The sequence below is a fragment of the Garra rufa genome, chromosome 3 (genome assembly GCF_049309525.1).
Source record: "Garra rufa chromosome 3, GarRuf1.0, whole genome shotgun sequence".
Taxonomy (NCBI): Eukaryota; Metazoa; Chordata; class Actinopteri; order Cypriniformes; family Cyprinidae; genus Garra; species Garra rufa.
Genome location: NC_133363.1, coordinates 16,244,688 through 16,266,880, shown reverse-complemented (window position 1 = coordinate 16,266,880; position 22,193 = coordinate 16,244,688). Strand labels below are relative to the sequence as shown.

The window sequence follows — 22,193 nt, the reverse complement described above, 5'->3', positions numbered from 1 at the left end:
CGAGTTCACGAGTGGGAAGTCACGGGTTTGACTGCCATTCGGGTGCACTTTCATGGGTAAAGGTTGGAAAAAGACGAGTAAGGGGTTGCCTGGAACGCGGCATTATTCCCCACGCTCCGTTACCTATAACCTGCCCATGTAACACGTGACGTACTACGTATCTGCTGCGCGCGGGCGCAGCCACACATTTTTTTTTTGTTTTTTTTATTTTAGGCGCGGCCGCCACACATGAGAGGACAAAGAACAAACATGTCAACTGCTGTGCCATTCATCTTTAGCTTTGGATTTAAAAACTTCAAACAAGACGACCCAAACAGAAGAAGTGCTTTTCGCCACATTTCGCGACAGATACAGAAACTAACGCTTTCAGTTGGTCACACCAGCATATGCTTTGGTTTCCTGTTTATATATTTTTTATTTTTTAGCTACAACATGGGATTAATCAGTGTTCATTGCTGATAAATAGTTTACCTTTTATCATAATTTATAGTTTTATGGTAACGTAGTGAACATTTAACCTGTTCTATTTAATCAGTATTATTTGTTATTTTAATTTTGTGAACGGGATTTTCGCTTTTGGAATGGCCTAGGATGCTTTTTACTTTTACTTTCGAATTCACGATCTTGGTTTTGCTCATATACATATACATATACATATGCACAGGGCTTGCTAAATCGCTAGCCCGATGTCCCGGGGCTATTGTGTTTTCCAGTCGGGCTACCAAAATGTTTCACCGGCTGCCCGACGGTCTATCTTAAAGTAGAGGGCTGCAGGTCCTTAAAAACTCCTCAATTTAGTTGTATCAAATTTAAGGCCATAAAAAGTTTTAAATATGTTAAATATTATAAGAAAAGTCTTAATTATATTTTAAGAGGTCTTACAGTTGGGGACAGAAAGATGAGAATCGCGACAGGGCTGGATTAAACTTCAAAAGGCAATGATGTCAATGAACAAATATGCGCACTGCACGTTTTAAAGTCAAAACGCGGCATGGATGTCTTTATATGTATGTATCTAAAGGGAACCCACTGTCCTCAGAAACGTGTTGTTTGCATTTTCATTTCATGCCTGATAAAACAGCATAATGCTGCTTTGTGTACAGCCATTACTATGGAAATCCTAAAGCTCCACCTCGTGACAGAGAATGAATTTTTATTTCTTCAGCTGTTTATGGTCAAATTATTGCAATCATCGACCCATTTTTTATGCAGTGAACACATAGAGTTTGGCTTTCGTGACAGTGCTTGCCTGTTTTTTTTTTTTTTTTTTTTTCTCGTAAAAACTGACTGGCTCTGGAACACGTGTTGTAAGGAGCAGACACTTTGGAGCAGCGCAGCATGCACTCGCACAAATGCCACCACGTCAAATTTTAACTCACACATTCTCAAAAAATTGTTGCATATGTCCAGAGCCCTGATTTAGTCCAAATGATGATGCAAATATAGCATGACAAATAATTAACTGCACTTAAAGCTTTCGTAAAAATTAAAAACGAAACTTAAAGAACCGAAAAGTCTATATACCATAACGAAGACGAACTGATATCGTCACGTGTGGATGTAATGATGTGTGTCATTAATCTGTCTATGTACTATAACATGTAAAACGGGAACATAAAAGGAATATTCTAAAAGCAACTCATGTAAACACCTTAATCATATTATTGTCTTATTCAGAATAAGGTCATTAATTAGATTACTGGTGTCCATGTAAACGTAGTCATTGTGATGTTTGACCATATTTGATCTGTCTTAATTTTTGGTCTGTACAGGACTGTGTGTTCATGCTACAAGGCAAAATACAGATATTAACTTAAAAGTAAAGCATTCTTGGTGTTTTTGTCATGTTGCAATAGCCTATTTACACTGATTATATACCAAAATCAAAGATGATACTGTATGCTAATAGATAAAGGAGTCATAATAACATATTACATGCTTTGAATTCCTTATATATAGCTATGCAGTGTTGGATGGGTCGCTGTATGTGATGCAACACTTATTATAACCAGAGACTTAATATAGTAAAAAGACTTGAGACTTGACTTGGACTCTAGCTCAGAGACTTGAGACTTGACTTGGACTCTAGCTCAAAGACTTGAGACTTGACTTGGACTCTAGCTCAGAGACATGAGACTTGACTTGTACTCTAGCTCAGAGACTTGTGAGCATCTCTGAGTATCCCCACCCGAAATAGCGGGCAGAGAGATGCTGCTGCTTATATTATATAGACATAGTGGCACTCTCAAATAAAAGCTGTGCAAACTGGCACATAAAAACAGAGTGACACATACACACACACACAGAGCGCTAGCTGAAAGACAGAAGCTGCCGGCTGTACGTGCCTCACATGCTTTATAGCTTCCTGGGCTGCGTTCTCCGATAACGTTGTCTCTTAGCGTGCTACGAAGACTCAAAAGGTACACCTTAACTACAGGTATACCTTTCCTACGTGTGTTCTCCAAACTATACCTTAGGATGTTGCTTAAGGTAAACCTTCTTAAGTGCGACCTTAGCAGGTGCTGTCCATGGTGGAGGTGCTGAATAGGTTGATATCGATGCCTCGGTGATCGATTGCGCGCTCTTTCCTTCACAGGGGTATAGGTAAAGTATTGAGAAAACAATGTTTTTTTTCCATAAAGAAGCGTTTTAGAAATAGTACAAACTGCATTTATCGGGGCTCATTGAAATATGTACATGCAGAAATACATGTGTATGTGTTTCAACTTATTCTCATCATTTTGCGTGCGAATAACACGACTTTGCAATAGCGTGTAATGCATAAGCCAAAGTCCAATTTTGCGTGCATATGATACGCCAATCCTTCCAATTAACTTCAATGGAGAGAGGATGCGTATAAATACCACGCATCATCTTTTATATAGATGATATAAAATATGCGTGGTATTTGTATGCATCCTCTCTCCATTGAAGTTAATGGGAAGGATTGGCGTATCATATGCACGCAAAATTGGACTTTGGCTTATGCATTACACACTATTACTCTCCGCGCACGGCGCCGTCTTTGATTTAAAACAAGTACTCACTGTCTCGCTGCCATAGCTATAAAGTTTGTGTAAACTCATCTTTCTTTATATAGACTCATAGCCTTTTCTGTCAAATGGTTCGCCCGCTGATGTGCCTCGAAACAGTAATTAAAAAAAGCTAACAACCATGGAAACTTTATTAATGAAAACACTTCCATACACTGGCCAGAGGAGAACTGGTCCCCCGACTGAGCCTGGTTTCTCCCAAGGTTTTTTCTCCATTTCTGTCACCTGTGGAGTTTTGGTTCCTTGCCGCTGTCGCCTCTGGCTTGCTTAGTTGGGGACACTTTCCAGCGATATCGTATACTATTTGAACTGAACTGACGATGATATCACTGAATTCATTGATGAACTGCCTTTTACTGAAAATTGATTGTTTACAATAATGCGTTACTTACACACTATTGTTCTGTTTAAATACTGTGCAGTTGCTTTGACACAATCTGTATTGTTAAAAGCGCTATATAAATAAAGGTGACTTGACTTGACACTGGGTGTAGGCTATAACAACTTAAGTATTTTATGTGTAAAATTTTAAAGTAAAAAATGCAATTTTAATACTAAATCAGATTTTATATTAAATGTTCCTATAAAATTTTCTATTTGTAATTAAACTGTAAAAAAGCTTTTTGCGTGGTGCCCACTAGCGATATGAACCGTCAGCAGCGGTAAGGTATTGCTAAGAGCGCTCCAGACCAACCTTACGAACGTATGACTTACAGAAGGTATACTTAACTAAGAAGGTTTCGGAAAACACATATTAACGATAAGGTACTTCTTAAGGTACAACTTAAGAACGACGTAGCCTTAAGGTGGTTTCGGAGAACCCAGCCCTGGTCTCTATGTCATCTGCCCGTGACATCACGTTCTTTATTGGCTTTTCACACGTGTTTCAGAGCATGGTCTCGCTGAGGGTGTTCCCAAAGCGCTTTCGGACACAGCCGACTCCCGCTGGGGAAGTGGTGGTTAACCGTGTCAAAAGCAGGAGACAGATCCAGCAAGATGAGTACTGAAGATTTGGAATCCACTCTTGCCAGTCTTAGGGCTTTAACAACTGAAAGCAAGGCAATCTCAGTTGAATGTCCACTTCTGAAAGCAGACTGGTTGCTGTCCAGGAGGTTGTCCTATGTGAGAAATGCTGAGACATGGTTGAACACATCTTGTTCAAGTGTTTTTGGAATGGAAGTAAGAGGGGAAACCAGTCTGTAGTTCTCTAATAGAGATGGATTAAAGCTGGGTTTCTTTAGTAGAGGGGTTATACAAGCTTGTTTAAATGTAGAGGGAACACACCTGTTTGAAGGGATGTGTTAATGATGTGAGTGAGTACAGGTACAACTGCAGAAGAAATAGCTTGAAGGAGATGAGATGGAATAGGATCAAGTGGACAAGTAGTAGGATGATTAGAAAGGATGAGTTTGGAGACTTCTGCTTTAGAGAGTGAAGAGAAGGATGTGAACGAGTATGTTTGCAGCTAAGATGTGCTTGGTAGATTGTGGTATGGAAAATTGTGATGGTTTCGATTTTATTATTGAAGAACATAGCAAAGTCGTCAGCTGTTAGAGAGGATGAAGGAGGGGGAGGAGGAGGACAAAGGAGGGAGGAAATGTTTTAAAGAGCATGCAAGAGTTAGACGAATTGTTATTTTTGTTATGATAGTATGTCCTTTTAGCAGTGGAGACATTAGCAGAGAAGGAGGAGAGGAGTTACTTATACATGTTGAGGCAAAATTAATTCATTATGCACTCTAAAAGGAGATTGTTGTAATTTATAAAAACCTATAGGTTACTCAGGTAGCACTTTGAAAGAAGTTTGTCAATTAGTGTTGGGCAATGTAGAGTAAGTGCATGAAAGCAATGGTATTACTGTTTATTTTGTTTAGTCTAGTTGTGGTTTTGTGAGATGAATAAGCTATATGGTATGTTTACACCAGCCGCCTGTGGCAAACTTCTGAAGCTTCCTAGAAGCAGCTCTCCACGCTGTGTCGCTAAATTAGGCACCTACCTTCTTTTTGATGCATAATAACAATAATAATAATAATCAGAATCAGAATGAGCTTTATTGCCAGGTATGTTTACACATACTAGGAATTTGTTTTTGTGACAGAAGCTCCACAGTGCTACAGAATGACAGTGACAAGACGATACATATTATAAAAATAACAATATACAAGTATACAAGACAGACAATGTGCAAAAATAGCAAAGACATTTGAATGGAAGTAAGTATGTGCTTTAAATAAATAACGGAAAAATGAATAAAGAGTGTATAGTGTTGTATGTTCCACGATCAAGTGTTCATGAGATGGATTGCCTGAGGAAAGAAACTGTTTCGGTGTCTGGTCGTTCTAGTGCTCAGTGCTCTGTAGCGCCGACCAGATGGTAACAGTTCAAAAAGCGAGTGTGCTGGATGTGAGGGGTCCAGAGTAATTTTGGCAGCCCTTTTTCGTACTCTGGATAAGTAGAGATCTTGAAGGGTAGGGAGGGTTGTACCAATGATTCGTTCAGCAGTCCGGACTATTCGACGTAGTCTTCTGAGATCAGAATTGGTAGCTGAGCTGAACCAGATGGTAATTGAAGTGCAGAGGACGGATTCAATAATGGCAGAGTAAAACTGTTTCAGCAGTTCCTGAGGCAGGTTGAGCTTCCTCAGCTGGTGGAGAAAGTACATCCTCTGCTGGGCCTTTTTCACAATGGAGTCTATGTGAATGTCCCACTTCAGGTCCTGTGAGATGGTATTGCCAAGGAACCTGAATGACTCCACTGTGTTTACGGTGCTGTTCATGATGGTGAGTGGGGGGAGAGCAGGTTTTTTTTTTCCTGAAGTCTATGATCATCTCCACAGTTTTGAGCGTGTTGAGCTCCAGGTTGTTATGACTGCACCAGACAGCCAGCACTTTTACCTCCTGTCTGTAAGCAGACTCATCACCGTCCTGAATGAGGCCGATAAGTGTGGTGTCGTCTGCAAACTTCAGGAGCTTGACAGAGGGGTCTTTGGAGGTACAGTCATTAGTATACAGGGAGAAGAGCAGTGGGGAGAGGACACAGCCCTGAGGGGCGCCAGTGCTGATAGTACGGGTGCTGGATGAGAATTTTCCCAGCCTCACTAGCTGTTGCCTGTCTGTCAGGAAGCTGTTAAACCACTGACAGACTGACGTGGGCACAGAGAGCTGAGTTAGTTTGGGCAGGAGGAGGTTTGGGATGATAGTGTTGAAGGCTGAACTGAAGTCCACAAACAGGATCCTCACGTAAGTCCCTGATTTGTCCAGATGCTGCAATATGAAATGTAGGCTCATGTTCACTGCATCATCTACAGACCTGTTTGCTCGATAAGCAAACTGCAGGGGGTCCAGTAAGGGTCCGGTGATGTCCTTCAGATAAGCCAGAACCAGTTTTTCGACTTCATGACGACAGATGTTAGCGCCACAGGTCTGTAGTCGTTAAGTCCTGTTATTTTGGGTTTCTTTGGAATGGGGATGATTTCAGAGCGTTTCAGAGAGACGGGGACTTCACACAACTCCAAAGACCTATTGAAGATCTGTGAGAAAATGGGGGCCAGCTGGTCAGCACAGGTTTTCAGACAGGTTGGTGTCACACCGTCAGGGCCTGGTGCCTTTCTTCTTTTGTTCTTGTCATTTTGCTATTGTCAAAGGCATCGATTCTATCGCCTATCGGCACAACCCTATTGTCAATTGTTGAAAGTAATTTTTTGATTGGTACTTTTCTGAATTAAATGTTGTTACTGTCAGTGTTAAAATAATTCATTTTATTCAGGCTTACTACAGTACAGTAAAGCAAAGTTATTTCTTTAGCCTGTATACGAAAAATGTGGTTGTCACATTATTAATTGTGTAGGCCAATTAGATTGCAAATATGTATTCATTAGTTTGTAGGTTTGTAATGGGCATTTTTACACAATTTGCAGGCAGATGTCTAATGACTGTTTGTTTTTATGCAGCTCTCACAGCATTTTTTGAAAATCAAATATTTTGTAAACACCTGTTCCTGAGAGTAAAGTGCATCTGTTCAGCTGGGAATGCTACAAATTCTGTTATTTTGGTGTAAATGTGGATTTTTGGAAATGCAAGTTGTACATTATTGCGTACGTCTCCTAGGGGATTCCTCCAATTCACACCAAACTTTGTCAACATGATGCCAACACATTGAGGAACCTAAATTGCAAACAGCTTTTGGATATCTTCAACAGTGTTGGCATGGTGATTTCTTAAATTCAAAAGAAAACAGGAGCTGCGTTATATCTTCAAAGTGCATCGTACAAACACCTAACTTTTTACACATGGAGAACAAGTAATTCTGGGGAAACATGCTTTGTTTCATGAATGAGTTTTAACAGGAAATTATAAACTGTCAGACATTTCAATTGACAAATGAAGACTGTAACACTAAGGTTGTTCACTAGATAAAGTCAGAGGATAAGGCATCTTTTAAACCTGATCCATTTCTACTCAGTTTCCATCACTTTGAATGACAAATATCAGTTATAGAATCAGATATGTACTGTACTGACAATGCAGTTTCATCTAATTATTTTACAATTTGCTTTTACATCATTAGATTAATTTAAAAATATATATATTTTCTGTGTGTGTATCTGGTACATAATCTTGATATTCTAGAGTAAAACTTTTATTGCTGCAACTCAACAACCAGGCTGCCAGAGGGTTAAATGCAAAGCCCTTTGTGCATCGTCTTGTAAAGCCATCGGGGTGGTGGCAACAAAACTCTTTCGGTGTTCGGCCGAATAAGCGAAAAGGCAGAATAAATTATATTGAACAATGACGTGATCAAATAGAGGAGCGCACTAATGCAGCAAACATGTCGGCAGTGTGGAAGCATTTGAAACTGTCCAAGAAACACGCAAAAATCCTTACAAGCACCGACAGCACAAGATTGTTTAGTATTGCATTGCATGTCTTCCATTACAAGAGAAAGGGGTGGTTGTTGCTGGTTACTGTATGATGACTGAAATTGCGAAATGACCTTAAACCATTAGTAAATAAACTACAGAACGTTATGTTGTCTAATACACGCACAAATTGTACAGTCAAGCCTAAATTATTCATACCCCTGGCAAATTCTGACTTAAAGTTACTTTTATTCAACCAGCCAGTTTTTATTTTTTTGACCGGAAATGATACAGGCTTCTCCCAAAAGATAATAAGACGATATACAAGAGGCATCATTGTGAAAAAAAAAAAAAAAAAACATATTTCTCCGCTTTTATTTACATTTGAACAAAAAGTGGCATGTCCAAAATTATTAATACCCTTCTCAATAATCAATAGAAAAGCCTTTATTGGCTATTACAGCAATCAAACACTTCCTATAATTGCTGACCAGCTTTTTGCATGTCTCCATTGGTATTTTTGCCCATTCATCTTTAGCGATGAGCTCCAACTCTTTCAGGTTGGAGGGTCTTCTTGCCATCACCCTGATCTTTAGCTCCCTCCACAGATTCTCAATTGGATTTAAGTCAGGACTCTGGCTGGGCCACTGTGAAACGTTAATGTTTTTGTCTGCTAACCATTTCTTCACCACTTTTGGTGTGTGTTTTTGGTCATTGTTGTGCTGAAATGTCATTAGGTTCCCACCACCATGTTTGACAGTGGGGATGGTGTTCTTAGGGTTGAAGTATTCTCCTTTTTTACGTTAAATGAAGGCTACATCATTGTGGCCAAACAATTACATTTTTGTTTAATCTGACCATAAAAAGGAAGACCAGAGTTTTTCCTCTTTGTCCAGATGAGCATTTGCAAAGGCCAAGCAGGCTTTTGTGTGCCTTATCTGGAGAAGTGGTGTCCTTCTTGGTCTGCGTCCGTGGAACCCAGTGGTGTGCACTGTCCGTTGGACTGTCTGCCTTAAGATCTTGCCACCAGCAGAGCCTAGATTCATCAGATTGGCCTTGGTGGTGATCCTTGGATTATTTTTTACCTCCCTCACTATCCTCCTGGCCAGCACAGGTGTCATTTTTGGCTTCCGACCACATCCTCTGAGATTTTTCAGAGTGCGGAATGTCTTGTGTTTTTTATTAATACTTTGCACTGTAGCTACTGGAACTTCAAAACATTTAGATATGGTCTTATAGCCCTTTCCTGACTTGTGAGCAGCCACAACGCGCAGCCGCAGGTCCTCGGTGAGCTCCTTTGTCTTAGCCATGACTGTCCACAAACCAGCAGATGAGAGCTTCTGTTTTTTAGCTGTTGAGTTGATTAAAACAGCTGTTCCCAATGAATCAGGGTAATTAGGATGCTTTAAAACAGCTTGGACTATTTGAAATGGTATAGAACTTTGGATTTTTCCACAGACTGTGACAGTTTGCAAAAGGTATGAATAATTTTGGACATACCACTTTTGGTTCAAATGTAAATAAAAGCTGAGAAATATTTTTTTTTCCACAAGGATGCCCCTTGTACATCGTCTTTTAGAGAAGCCTAAAAGACGATGAAGAAAAAAAAAACTTGCTGGTTGAATGAAAGTAACTTTAAGTCAAAACTTGCCAGGAGTATGAATAATTTCAGGCTTGACTGTACATATTCTGGCAGCAAAGCACAAGCTCGTTACCAGGGTTCAAAGTCCAAAGCGCGAGGAAAATCTGCATGATGAGATGAGAATCATACATAAATCTGCTTTCAGCAAAAAGTAGTACTGAGGTCTTCTTGCGGGTTTCCGCCAAAATAAAAGTCAACATTCATAAATGTTAGCATTGTAATATTACTGTTCTACTGTTAAATAAAATAAAAAAGTAAGACAAATAATAATGATGACAATCATTACAACAGCTCTATTAATACATTTATTATAACATTCTCCTTTGCTCAGCTAGGCTGCATTTATTTGTACATTAAAAAACATACAGTATGCTTGATTCAAGAAGTCCAAAAAATGGCCAAAGAATATTATTTTACTAACTTATTAATTTTAAGTTAAATTGTGCTTTGTTGGTAGGCTATAATGTCTACTAGAATGTTAAAAATGTTCAGTGTATTTTTAAATTGTTGTTTTGTAATTTATTTATTTTTTCTTTGAAAAGCAAGACAAAACTGTAAAAAGCAAGTATTGGCTATTTAATTTATAAAAAAAAAAAAAAGTGTTCCGTAATCGGCCTTCGGCCCAGTGTGTAATTTTGTTTGGCTTCAGCCAATAATTTTAATTTTGGTGCATCCCTAATGACAATGTTGTAGAATGTTGTAGTGATACTAAGTACTTTTTTCAGAAACATGTTTTTATTTAAATGCCAATATCTAATTTATTTTAGATTCATTCTAATGCCAATATGTAATTTTTACTTGTAGGGTTCCATTGGACCATCTGGTATTCCAGGTATCAATGGAATGAAGGTAAGATAACAGATGTCTTCATTTTCTTTAAAATCTTATGGTTTTGAATACACAGTAAGTTTCCTATTTTTTTTCCTTTAGACACTTTTAAATTACAGGAATAATCCAGATTTAGCTGGAATTTAATCTGAAAAAGAGGAACACAAAGCCAAATGCTCCATTTATGTGAAGTATTACACTAGCATTATCACTGTTATAGTGAATGTCACAGTTTAGCGGGTTTAGAAATGAGATGAGGCAGGAACCGGAGTAAAATAACATTGATTTATTAAAGAAAACAACGATGAACATGAAGTAAAAAAACAAGCGGAAGAAGTCCAGGAGGCCATGGCGGATCAGGAAGCTCAGGGGACCATGGCCGGATAGATAGTCCAGGAGGCCATGGCAGATCTGGGGGCTCAAGAAGCCATGGCCGAGTAAACAGTCCAGGAGGCCATGGCGGATCTGGGGGCTCAGGAAGCCATGGCCGAGTAAACAGTCCAGGTGGCCATGGCCGGGTAAACAGACCAGGTGGCCATGGCCGAGTAAACAGTCCAGGGGTCCGTTCTTCGTACCTCGCTTACTACATCCAAGATCAAATGACACATCCAAGATCAAATCATCGCGCTAACTATGAGATCGCTATTCCGGTTCTCCGAACGCACCTGTTGTTTATGATTAGTAAAGCTGGATGAAGTTATTTGAGATCACTGGGTGGCTTAAAAGGGGCTACGTATCGATAGTAGAAACATTGATCGGCAACGCTTTGATTGGTCGGCGAACATGACGAAGGAGCGCGCTCAGTGTTTTTCTGCAGCAGAGCAAGAACTCTTGATTGAGGGATTTCAGGAGTTTCAGAGTTTAATTAAAACGCAAGGGAAAACTGCAAAGGCTGGAAAAGCAAGGAGAGAGGGCTGGCAAAATGTAGTGAACAAATTAAATGCGTTAATGCTGCCCATGTTACATGTTTTTTCCTTGATGTGTTATTTTATTTATATTTTTTATTTTTTATACACTACCGTTCAAAAGTTTGGGGTCAGTAAGACTTGTTATAGTCTTTAAAGAAGTCTCTTATGCTCATCAAGGCTGCATTTATTTGATTAAAAATACAGAAAAAAACAGTAATATTGCAAAATGTTTTTACAACATAAAATAATGATTTTTTTATATATATATATATATATATATATATATATATACACATATATATATATATATATTAACATACTTTAACATAGAATTTATTCCTGTGATGAAAAGCTGAATTTTTATCAGCTGTTACTCCAGTCTTAAGTGTCACATGATCCTTCAGAAATCATTCTAATATGCTGATTTATTATTAGAATGATCAATGTTGGATAATATCAACAGTTGTGCTGCCAAATATGTTTTGGAACCTGTGATTTCCGACCCAACCCCCACCCCACCCCACCCCAACGATTCTTTCATGAATAACAAGTTTAAAAAGTACAGTGTTTATTCTATATATATATACATATATATATACACACACATATATACATATATATATATATATATATATATATATATATATATATATATATATAACTATGTAAATTATTTATTATTAACGTTTAATAATTTTTTAATTATTAACTTAATACATCCTTGGTGAATAAAACTATTAATTTCTTTAAAAAAAAAATATATATATACTGACCCCAAACTTTTGAACGGTAGTGTATATATATATATACACTTTCCCACGTGAGTCAGTCCGCGTCAGTCGTGCTCTTTAACCAATCAGATGTGACCTCGCCATTTCAACCAATCATAACCCGCAAGGAGCGCAGCCTAAATCCTGTTTACATGAAATAAACCTGCTCCAGTGCAGGTTTAAGCTTGCGCACCTGTTGCTATGACAGCAAGTCCCGGATGAGCTTCGGAGAACCGAGCGATCCAAGATCACGCAAAATCGTAAACAATCAAATCCAGCTAACTTAGTTAGTGAGGTACGAAGAATGGACCCCAGGTGGCCATGGCCGGGTAAATAGTCCAGGTGACCATGGCTAGGTAAACAGTCCAGGTGGCCATGGTGGATCAGAGGGGTAGCCCCCCCCAAAAAAAATTTTCTTGGGGAAATCCAGGGCATAGCCTGCCCAGGGGAGCATGGGAGAGCATGCTGGAGGAGGCGCCGGCTCTGGAGGGCGCGCTGGAGGCGGTGTCGGCTCTGGAGGGCGCGCTGGAGGAGACGCCGGCTCTGGAGGGCGCTCTTGAGGACTGGGCTCTGGATGGCGCTCTTGAGGACCGGGCTCTGGACGGCGCTATTGAGGACCGGTCACTGGAGGGCTGGGCGGAACCAGCGGAGACTCTGGGAAGCTGGGCGGAACCAGCGGAGACTCTGGGAGGCTGGGCGAGACCAGCGAAGGCTCTGGGAGGCTGGGCAGAACCAGCGGAGATTCTGACTTGGCGGTAGCCATCTTGGTCGGGAACTCAGGAACGGAGGCCATCTTGGCCGGGGACTCAGGAATGGCGGCCATCTTGCGTGCAGACTCTGGCGTGGCAGCCATCTTGCTTACAGATTCTGGCATGGCAGCCATCTTGAGGGCAGATAGTAACATGGTGGCCATCTTGTGAACAGACTCTGGCGTGGCAGCCATCTTGCGTGCAGACTCTGGCGTGGCAGCCATCTTGCTTGCAGACTCTGGCATGGCAGCCATCTTGCTTACAGACTCTGGCCTGGCAGCCATCTTACTTGCAGACTCTGGTGTGGCAGCCATCTTGCTTACAGACTCTGGTGTGGCGGCCATCTTGCGTGAAGACCCGGCGGCCATCTTGTGAGCTGACGTGGCGGCCATTTTGTGAGCTGACGCTGGGCGGCGGCCGGCAGACTAGAGCGCGGGGAGGAGGACATCGGGCTGAGGACAGCGGCGGAACTCAGGAGGACGACTGGGGAAAGGAGACTGGGCTGGTGGTTCGATCCGTTGGAACGTTATGTGGAGGTTCTCGGCTTATGGCAGGCTGGCGCGATGCACTGTGTCCGTGAGGGGACTGGAAGATGAGACCGACCAGGATTTGAAAATTCTTCAACTTCAAAATCAGATCCGTTTAAATATAGAATCAGGTTGATTAGATCGATCAAGGGGAAATTACAAGAGGGAAGATCGCAGCGAATGGTCTCATCATCCAGCCCCAATACAAACACAGCGCCAAGAGCAGACTCGTGCCAGCCTACCTGATGGGAGAGCTCGATGAAGTCCTCCACATATCGCTCCAACTCACGGCCACCTTGCCGCAGTCTCCTCAGTGATGCCTCAGCCCGACTCATTTTCTTGTTTGGTCCTTCGATTTGTCACAGTTTAGCGGGTTGAGGAGTGAGATGATGAGGCAGGAACCGGAGTAAAATAACACTGAGATTTATTAAAGAAAACAACGATGAACATGAAGTAAAAACAAACAGAAGAAACATTTAAAAAAAAAAAAACAGGAGCTAGAACAAAGAACATGTAACATTATCGAAGGACACTGAACTGAGGAAACAAACAACTTAAATAGGAGTGGCAGGGGGTGTAGCAAATTAACAAGACAGGTGAACCAAATCAAAGCTAATGGGGACAAACCAATAAAACACAGAACAACAGGGGAAGAGAAAGGGAGAAACCAACTGAAGTCCATGTGAGGGGGGGAAACACTAGGAAACACTGACAGTGAAACACTGAGCCAGATTTTTAATTTACTTATCGCAGAGTCATGAGTCATTTCCTTGGTTTATAGTCTCCACTAGATTTTTTTTAAATTTAAATCCTGAGTGCGTGGTTTGAAATTTGACCTGTGAGGCCAAATCTTGTATCAAAATTTCAAATACACAGTAAGTGTATTTGTACAATTTCACAGTAATTGTAACAAGAAAAAAGTTGTGTTGTAAAATAATTTCTATATTGCTCATTTAGAAGAATGAGGAAGCTGATGCATATACCAGCTTGCAATCTTGCAATAAAGGATCTCAGTTGCACTTAAATGCAGTTAAAATATAATAAATGAAATAGAGCATGCTTCCTTAAATGAAGTTTAGTTTAACGTGGAGGTAGGCAATTTACAAATTGTCTCAGATTTATAATGGATAAAGTAATAAAAAAAAATTAATCAATGTGGCAAAAAAAAGAGTCATTTTAGAAGTGTATATTTGTACAGTGTATACAAATCTGAGGATATATACTGGATGTCATATACTGACAAATTACAAGATAAAAGTAGTACATTTATTGTCTGTTGCTTGTGATTGTGGATTTTTGCATCCTTGTGTAAGAAGCCGCATAATTCTCTTAAGAAAGGTGTGCTGAATAGGCCCCTTTGTGTTCTATTATTTGTAGGGAGATATGGGTACGCCAGGATTAGATGGAATCCCTGGTGTTAAGGTTTGTAGTACATGTGCACAATTCCATTAGATCACAAGATCAATTTCATATTTCATAGAAAAATGTCCGTCCTTATTGCAAATTCCATTGAGACAAGGGACTCATATTTAAAAACAGTAATCAAAACAGATTATCTATTATTGGAAGTGCATCTGAATATCAAAAATCACTTCATTGAATATCATAAAATGCAGATATTTTGTCATCACATGTTGTTTGATCTTTATACCACGGGGCTGTCAACCTGGGGTGTTTTTCCCAAAAGCATTGTTCGCTAATTATGGTTGTTAGTTCCATTGAACTCTATTAGTAACAACGGAACTTGCAACCATAGTTGCTTTTGGGAAACGCACCCCTGATTGGTTGATGAACATGTACATGTATAAATATTATTTTTCAGTAAACACACAGCTACGAAGTAGTACCAGGTTTGACATTTTTAGCGAAAAATCACTGTTTTTAAAGCAGGTAAACTTACAGTTTCGCTATTAGTAGAGACGCTGACACAGACTCGGGTACAGTAATTCACACACGCTTAATGTAAGTGTTTTATGGACAAAAACTGGATAAATGTCTTGAAATAAAATGTCTGAACAATGACTTTAAGTATGGTATCCGTGGTATATGTGGAATAATTAAAAAAAAAAAAAAAATACTCTGCTCTGCATGTGGCTGCATCACCACCTTACATGTGCATTATTTTTCAATAATTAAAATGCCCATTATGAATTATTCCTCATATAAAAAGTGAGACACATGTCCCTAGATGATCTGTCATGTTTTCAGTGTATGTGTAGGTATGTGTCTGGAAGTGAGTAAGGTTTATTTTAAATGGATACATTCCCTTTTCATTACATCAGAGTTCATGTAAGATGGGCATCTGTAACATGAGACTCATCTTAATTGAAAATAAATTTGCTTGAGTTTATAACCCTTGTATATTTATCACTGCTTAATTTCTTTTCCAACAGGGTGACAGAGGTGAACGGGGTGACAAGGTAAAACGTTTTCCCTCTCAAAGTTATCTGATAATTTTGTCAGTGGTGTTTTCTTTTGCATGATTTTGAATCATTTATTGTTTTAGGATTAGCCTAATTCTGTTGTTTAATTCTATGGATGAGGTATCCACTTATTGCTTGTTACAATAAAAATAAATGGTTGAAATCACGTTTCAGGGGTGTACACACCCAAGCTACTTCTTTAAATATAGTAAATGCATGTTTAATTTATCTTTTAACTAAAGCTAGTTCTTTTTAGCTGTAATTCTATAAAACAACAGTGTATAATAAGGCAACACTGCTTGTGTTCAGTAGGTATCAAAATATTAAATATTCTGTTATTTTTCTGACAGGGAGACATGGGAGAGGAGGGGCCAAAAGGTGACCCTGGAGTGAAGGTCAGCCTTACCTTTTATACAAATTTAAAAGAGTATAATATTATTAACTATAACATCATTAAAAGAATAGTTCACCCAACAATGAAAATTTTATGTTTATCTGCTTACCCCAGGGCATCCAGGATGTAGGTGACTTTCTTTCTTTAGTAGAACACAAACAAAGATGTTTAACTCAAACCATTGCAGTCTGTCAGTCATATAATGGGATCCACAGCTTTAAGAGTAAAAAAAAAACATACACAGACAAAACCAAATTAAACCCTGCAGCTTGTGCTGATACATTGAGGTGTTAAGACACAAATGAACTGTTCTGTACAAGAAACTGAACAGTATTTATATATATTTTTTTACCTCTTATCCTGTGACGAAGTCATAGACTGATCCGGAGACGTTGGATCCATGTGCAACAGCTTTATTAAGACAGGCAATGTAAACAGGCAAGGTTCAACAACGGCAGACTGGTGTGGTGAAGATAATCCAGAAGGGTAAACGAGAGTCCATGCAGAATGTCGGGATGGGCGGCGATCAAAGGGATCCAAGAAACAAGCGAGGGTCGATAGAGGGCAGGCAGCAAACGTTCACACACACGATAAACAGTCCGCTTGGCAACAGGTAGGCAGTCAGAGAAAAGAACGCTCAGGATTGCTAGCATGACTATGCAAAACTTCGCGAGGGAAAAGCCGGCAAAGTGATCCATAAATGGCCGCCAGGGGGAAGTGAACCCGGAAGACCCGGAACCGGAAGTGAGAGTCCTTTGTGCAAGGAAACATAATCTTTTAACCTCAGGGTTTAAATTGGTTTTGTCTGTGTATATTTTTTTGAAGCTGTGGATCCCATTGACTGTCATTATATGTCTGACAGACTGCAATAGTTTATTTAAAGTAGAGTTAAAAATCTTTGCTTGTGTTCTACTGAAGAAACAAAGTCACCTATATCCTGGATGCCCTGGGGGTAAGCAGACAAACATCAAATTTTCATTTTTGGGTGAACTATCTCTTTACCTGTTATGTCAGTTTGTGATATTGCGAAATTGCTACTTAAATTATTACAATTCATTATTAAATTAAAATTAAATTTGTTATTAAAGTAACTTCTTAAAGCTAAATTGTTTTATATTGAATAGTGTAATTGTTTTATTTTTATTCTAAAAGTGTTTTAGTGGTAGTAATATAATGGTTAAAGGAATAGTTCAACCAAAAAAATAAAATAAAATAACAATTAACTCACCCTTAGGCCATCCAAGATGTACAGTAGATTAGTTTGTTTCTTCATCAGAGCAGATTTGGAAAATCCATGGCTAACAGGCAATTTTTAATTGTGGGTGAACTAATCCTTTAAATTGTGTGTAACACAAAGTCTGCAAGTCTAAATGGTAATAATTGTACCATTACACAATGCTCTTCACTCTAGGTTACTCCACTGTATCATTGGTAAGGCACGTATTTTATAAAAGCACATGCAGGATCTCTATGTATGTTATGTGGTTGAACACAGGCAACAGGGTGTGATAAAATGTAGTTGCTTAAGAAAAACTTTCATCTTTCTACCTAGTTATAATAGACCTTTGCAGTGTATGCAAAGTCTTCAGACTTCTAGACAATGGTTGTAAAATATATGGAATTATTAGTACATAGATTAGTTAGGATGGCCATATTTTAGTTTTCCAAAATGAGGACATTGGGTGCAAAATGCAGACATATTTTATCAAAACTCAGAATATGTCTATATGTCCCGAATTTCCATACCTAAAGTATATATTTTACAGTCACTCACTGTTATGCAGATCATAAACAAAGCTAAAAGACTTCCTACCAAAAACTTCACAAAACTTATCATCTAGCAGGGTCGTAACTTATTTTTATAACCCCCTCCTCATCTTTGAATTTCTGACCAATCTAATCAAAGTAGGCAGGATTTAATGTTTAAAGAGAGCGAGGTAAGATGGACGCTGCAAGTCATTTAATGTTAGTCAACTGTTTTAAAATAGAAATATTAAATGACCGACAGTTATATTCAGTGAAGCAAACTACTCCACATATATGCCTATTTTGAGAGAAAAAGAGAGATGAAATTCGCGTGTGAATTACCTGCATCTACAAATTGTGTCATATAATGTAGCAATTCAGTATGGATTTATTACAATAAAAGTTGCAGGCTAGTTTCTACATGCAAGTGATGTGTGTGTATGCGTCAATTAAATCTAACACAGTTTTTATCATAGGTAGAATGCAAAATGTTTCAATACAAGCATTTGAGTTAAATGTAATTTATGCAATATTTCAAACCTTTAACTTAAGGGGGGAAAAATCAACCCATGGCAACAGTTTAAAAGCAGTCCAGTTGTGTGAAAGTAGAATTGGCAACCCTGCATCCAACATAAGCTGAAGGAGTCAGATTTCATTGGTCACAGGTTGAGAGTAAGGAGATTATATAGGATGGCAAGGATGAGATGAGTCAAGGATCTAAATGCAGCAGTATTTAATAAACACACAAGCAAAATATAAAAAAGGCAAAAGCACATAACAAGCAACAAAAAAAAAAAAACCCACAACAACACAACAACAAAACTTCACTACAAAGGCTAAGTGCAGTAACTACGTCAAGTCAAGTCAAGTCAAGTCAAGATTATTTATACAGCGCTTTTTACAATACAAGTTGTGTCAAAGCAACCTTAACTGAGAAAAAATACCTGTAGTTTTTACACCAGCCAGTCAAACATGTTGTGGATAGATTAGTGGTAATGCATTCATGTAATGCCTTCTTTGGAAAAAAGTTTTATAGATAAAAACCATGACAACTAATGTAACCTTTGACCATCAAAATGCAGATACTGCACTCTGCCTTTGGATGACCTGAAACAACTAAAACACTATTGCAAAAGCAAAGTGCAGTATCTACAAACTAAATGTGTTCAACCAACTTTCTTGATGTGTTTCTTACTACATGTTGATTGTTTTTAATAACTTTAATGGTTTTATTGATGTTTGCATGCTGTTGTAGTGTTTATAGCTCAAAAGGGAAAATATTTATGATTAATTATAACTGGTTATAATTAATTATGAATATTTAGATTAGATCTCAGAATTAACTGTAGCAGAATTAATATTACAATTATTTGATCTGTTCGTCCGCCGAATAGACAGTATAATCATTTATCAATTCTAGGAAAGATTATGTTTCTGACCAAGAAAGAGTAACCTTCCTACTTTTAGTCAGTACCAGCAGTAACTTAGTAAGTTCCACATGTAGCATGTAGCAAAATCAGGCATTCAGGGACTTCGAATGGTGAGCAGCACACAGAGACAATTAATTGTGAAAATACAGGGTGTTTAATAAATGGATCTGCAGTGAACACACAACTAAACTAATTAAACACATATATGCATAAAGAAAGTAAGTAAGGAAAGAGAGAGAGAGAGAAGAAGGAGAATGGTAGTATTTAGTATCAAATAACCACAACCTAATGAGAATCATCAAAGAATCAATTCACCTTAAAAAAAGGGGCTCAACTTAAACGCATCTAAAATAGCTGTAAATAGACACTTGCATTGGCTTTGTTGCTAAACAAGAGTCCTGATGCGGTAAACGATGGAGGTTCTTGATGGATTCCTTTAGGAGAGTGAGCTGGAAGTTTCTGTAGTTCTTCTGAAGATAGGAAAATCCACAACGAGTCTACAAAGTTATTTGAAGATAAAACTACCGAAAGTTAGACTCAGTGATGAGTCTTGGAGAAGGTCCAGAAGTTTCAGGAGCAAAAGTTTAAGAGGCAAGATACCTTAGAAGAGAGCTGATCTGCTTGAGTCCAGATCTTTTCAAAGTTTCCCTGTCACACCCACGTTTGGGTGGACCGGCCAATCAAAAGCTTGAATTTTTGAGCGGGACAACTTTCTTTGTCTCCACTTTATGGCCCATTTGCATGTTTATGGCTGGTCTGTGAAATTGTTTCAGTTTTACCCAAAATACAGTGTAAACAATATGATGCATCTTCTAATCACATAGCATACACAATTGTTTAGAAAATGAAGAGCAGATCATTTTGGTACCAAGAACGAAGCGTCTAGAATATATTAAACCAAAGATACATTCATACACAGGAATATAAGCATTCAAATGGTTAACTATACAGATAACTAGGTAACTAGGCAAATATGATAGGGAAACGTACAAACAACACATGCATATACCAGATACATTTGTGACCGATTAATTTTAGGCTAAATAAGGAGAAAGTCTTTGTGTATGTGTGTTTGTGTATTGTAAGGTAGTCTGTGGCCAGACGTCTCATGCCTGGCCAAGTGGGTGATAGTCTCCTCGTTGGAATCCCTTTGAAGTCCAATGGGGAGACAAGAGTTGGTCTGTTTAGCATCTACGTGGTAGTGAGGAGGGAACCATGGGCCATTTAGCACCCATATAAATGTAGAGGGACAAGCTATCTCTTTAATTTATATGCAAATGTCAAAAGGCTAACAGGGTCTCTGAGGCATACGGCCTAACTGTTATCACTGATATTAGGCAGACGCTACACTGTGAATGTTAAAATTGCTCAGTAGTAAGGCTCAATATTAAGAGTTATCTTATTGCAATGCTCCTTTCACAACAAATGGTGTTTTGCACATTTTATTTGATTTAATTGTATTTAATTAATTACTTTTAAAGCAGTTTTAGAAGTGTCTGTTGAGACCTTCCTTCTGCAGACCATTTCCAGGGGTACGCCCTGTTCCATCCACTGAAGGTTCTTCCAAGGGGCTAGGGCCACTGCGCAGGCCTGGTCCACCTTGACACAAAGTTGTCCATGACATCAGGTGTAGGATGGAACTCTCAGTTTCAGCCAGTACTGAAGCACATACGAAGCAGGTCTAACTGAAGCACTGGGGATGCAGAAGCCATGAGGCCTAGCATCCTCTAAAACGCCTTGAAGAGGGCGAGAGGTCTTGACGGAGCTGCTGAATGGCCAGTGCACGTTCTGGCACGACCATCGCCCTCATTTGGGTTGAGTCGAGAACTGTTCCCAGGAATGATATCTGTTGACTGGGAGACAGCATGCTCTTGGCAAAATTGACCCTGAGTCCTAGACAGTCCAAGTGGCTGAGGAGGAAGGATCTGTGGAATAGTAGCTAGTCCTCCGACTAGGCCAGGATGAACCAGTCATTGAGGTAATTCAGAATACGGATGAAAAGAGCCGCATCCATGCACTTCGTAAAAGTGTGAGGAGCTAGGGACAGTCCAAAAGGAAGGACCGTGTACTGATATGCCAGGCAATCTGGATGTGAAAGTAAGTGAACAAAACCAGTCCCCTAGGCATACTTGCAAGAGGATCTGCTTCAAAGTAATCATCCTGTATGGCCGTCTCATGAGAGCGCAATTTAGGCATTTGAGATGTGCCTTAGGTCACCATCCCCATAAGGAAGTAGCGGCTGTAGAAGCCTGATTTGCTCTGAGCTGGGGGGACTGTTTCTACGGCTCCTTTTGCCAGCAAATTCTTCACCTCGCAGGATGTGTTCGTCCTTGCTCTAAACCAAGGTGGGGACCACGCCGCTAAAACGTGGCCGTCTTCGAGCTAATTGAATTGTAAAGCCTTGTTTTATTATCCCCGAAACCCAGTTTGACACCCGGGGATGGCCTGCCAGGCCTCGGCCCACGTGGCAAGGGGTTGGAATAAATCGAGAAATGGGTCGCCCTGTGGGATGTTGTTGTACATGATAAGTGGATGAGGAAATTTGCTCTCTTTTTGAGAATGTGCTTTATTTATTTATTTTTATTTTTATTTTTTTTTTTTTGCTGTAACAGCGATTGGTTGTGTGGGCACAGATCGGACCCAGGGTTTACAACAGTGTTTCTGACAAACATATTGCCATCGGCACCCGGAACCAAATGGGGTGCTTGGAGGCATAACAGAGGTCGCTTGGAGGTTAGTCCAGCCATAGCGAGGCTTGGCCCCTTACTCTTCCTGTCCTGGCAGATTAGGAGGATACCTGGGGCGCCTGGTCCCCAGGAAATGGTTAGCGTCTGGCAGAGTGGGAGCGATGACGGGGCTCTGGTTT

The 22,193-nt window shown here is 39.5% G+C and overlaps 1 protein-coding gene across 1 annotated transcript in view; it reads left to right on the top strand.

Moving 5' to 3' along the window:
- The window catches only part of LOC141331510 (uncharacterized), a 421,481-nt gene that overhangs the window by 317,110 nt on the left and 82,178 nt on the right, over positions 1-22,193 (top strand). Inside the window, exons 10-12 of the mRNA XM_073836569.1 lie at positions 10,357-10,401; positions 15,728-15,754; positions 16,108-16,152. Coding sequence (XP_073692670.1) covers positions 10,357-10,401; positions 15,728-15,754; positions 16,108-16,152 — 117 coding nt within the window. The remainder of the gene's footprint in view (positions 1-10,356; positions 10,402-15,727; positions 15,755-16,107; positions 16,153-22,193) is intronic.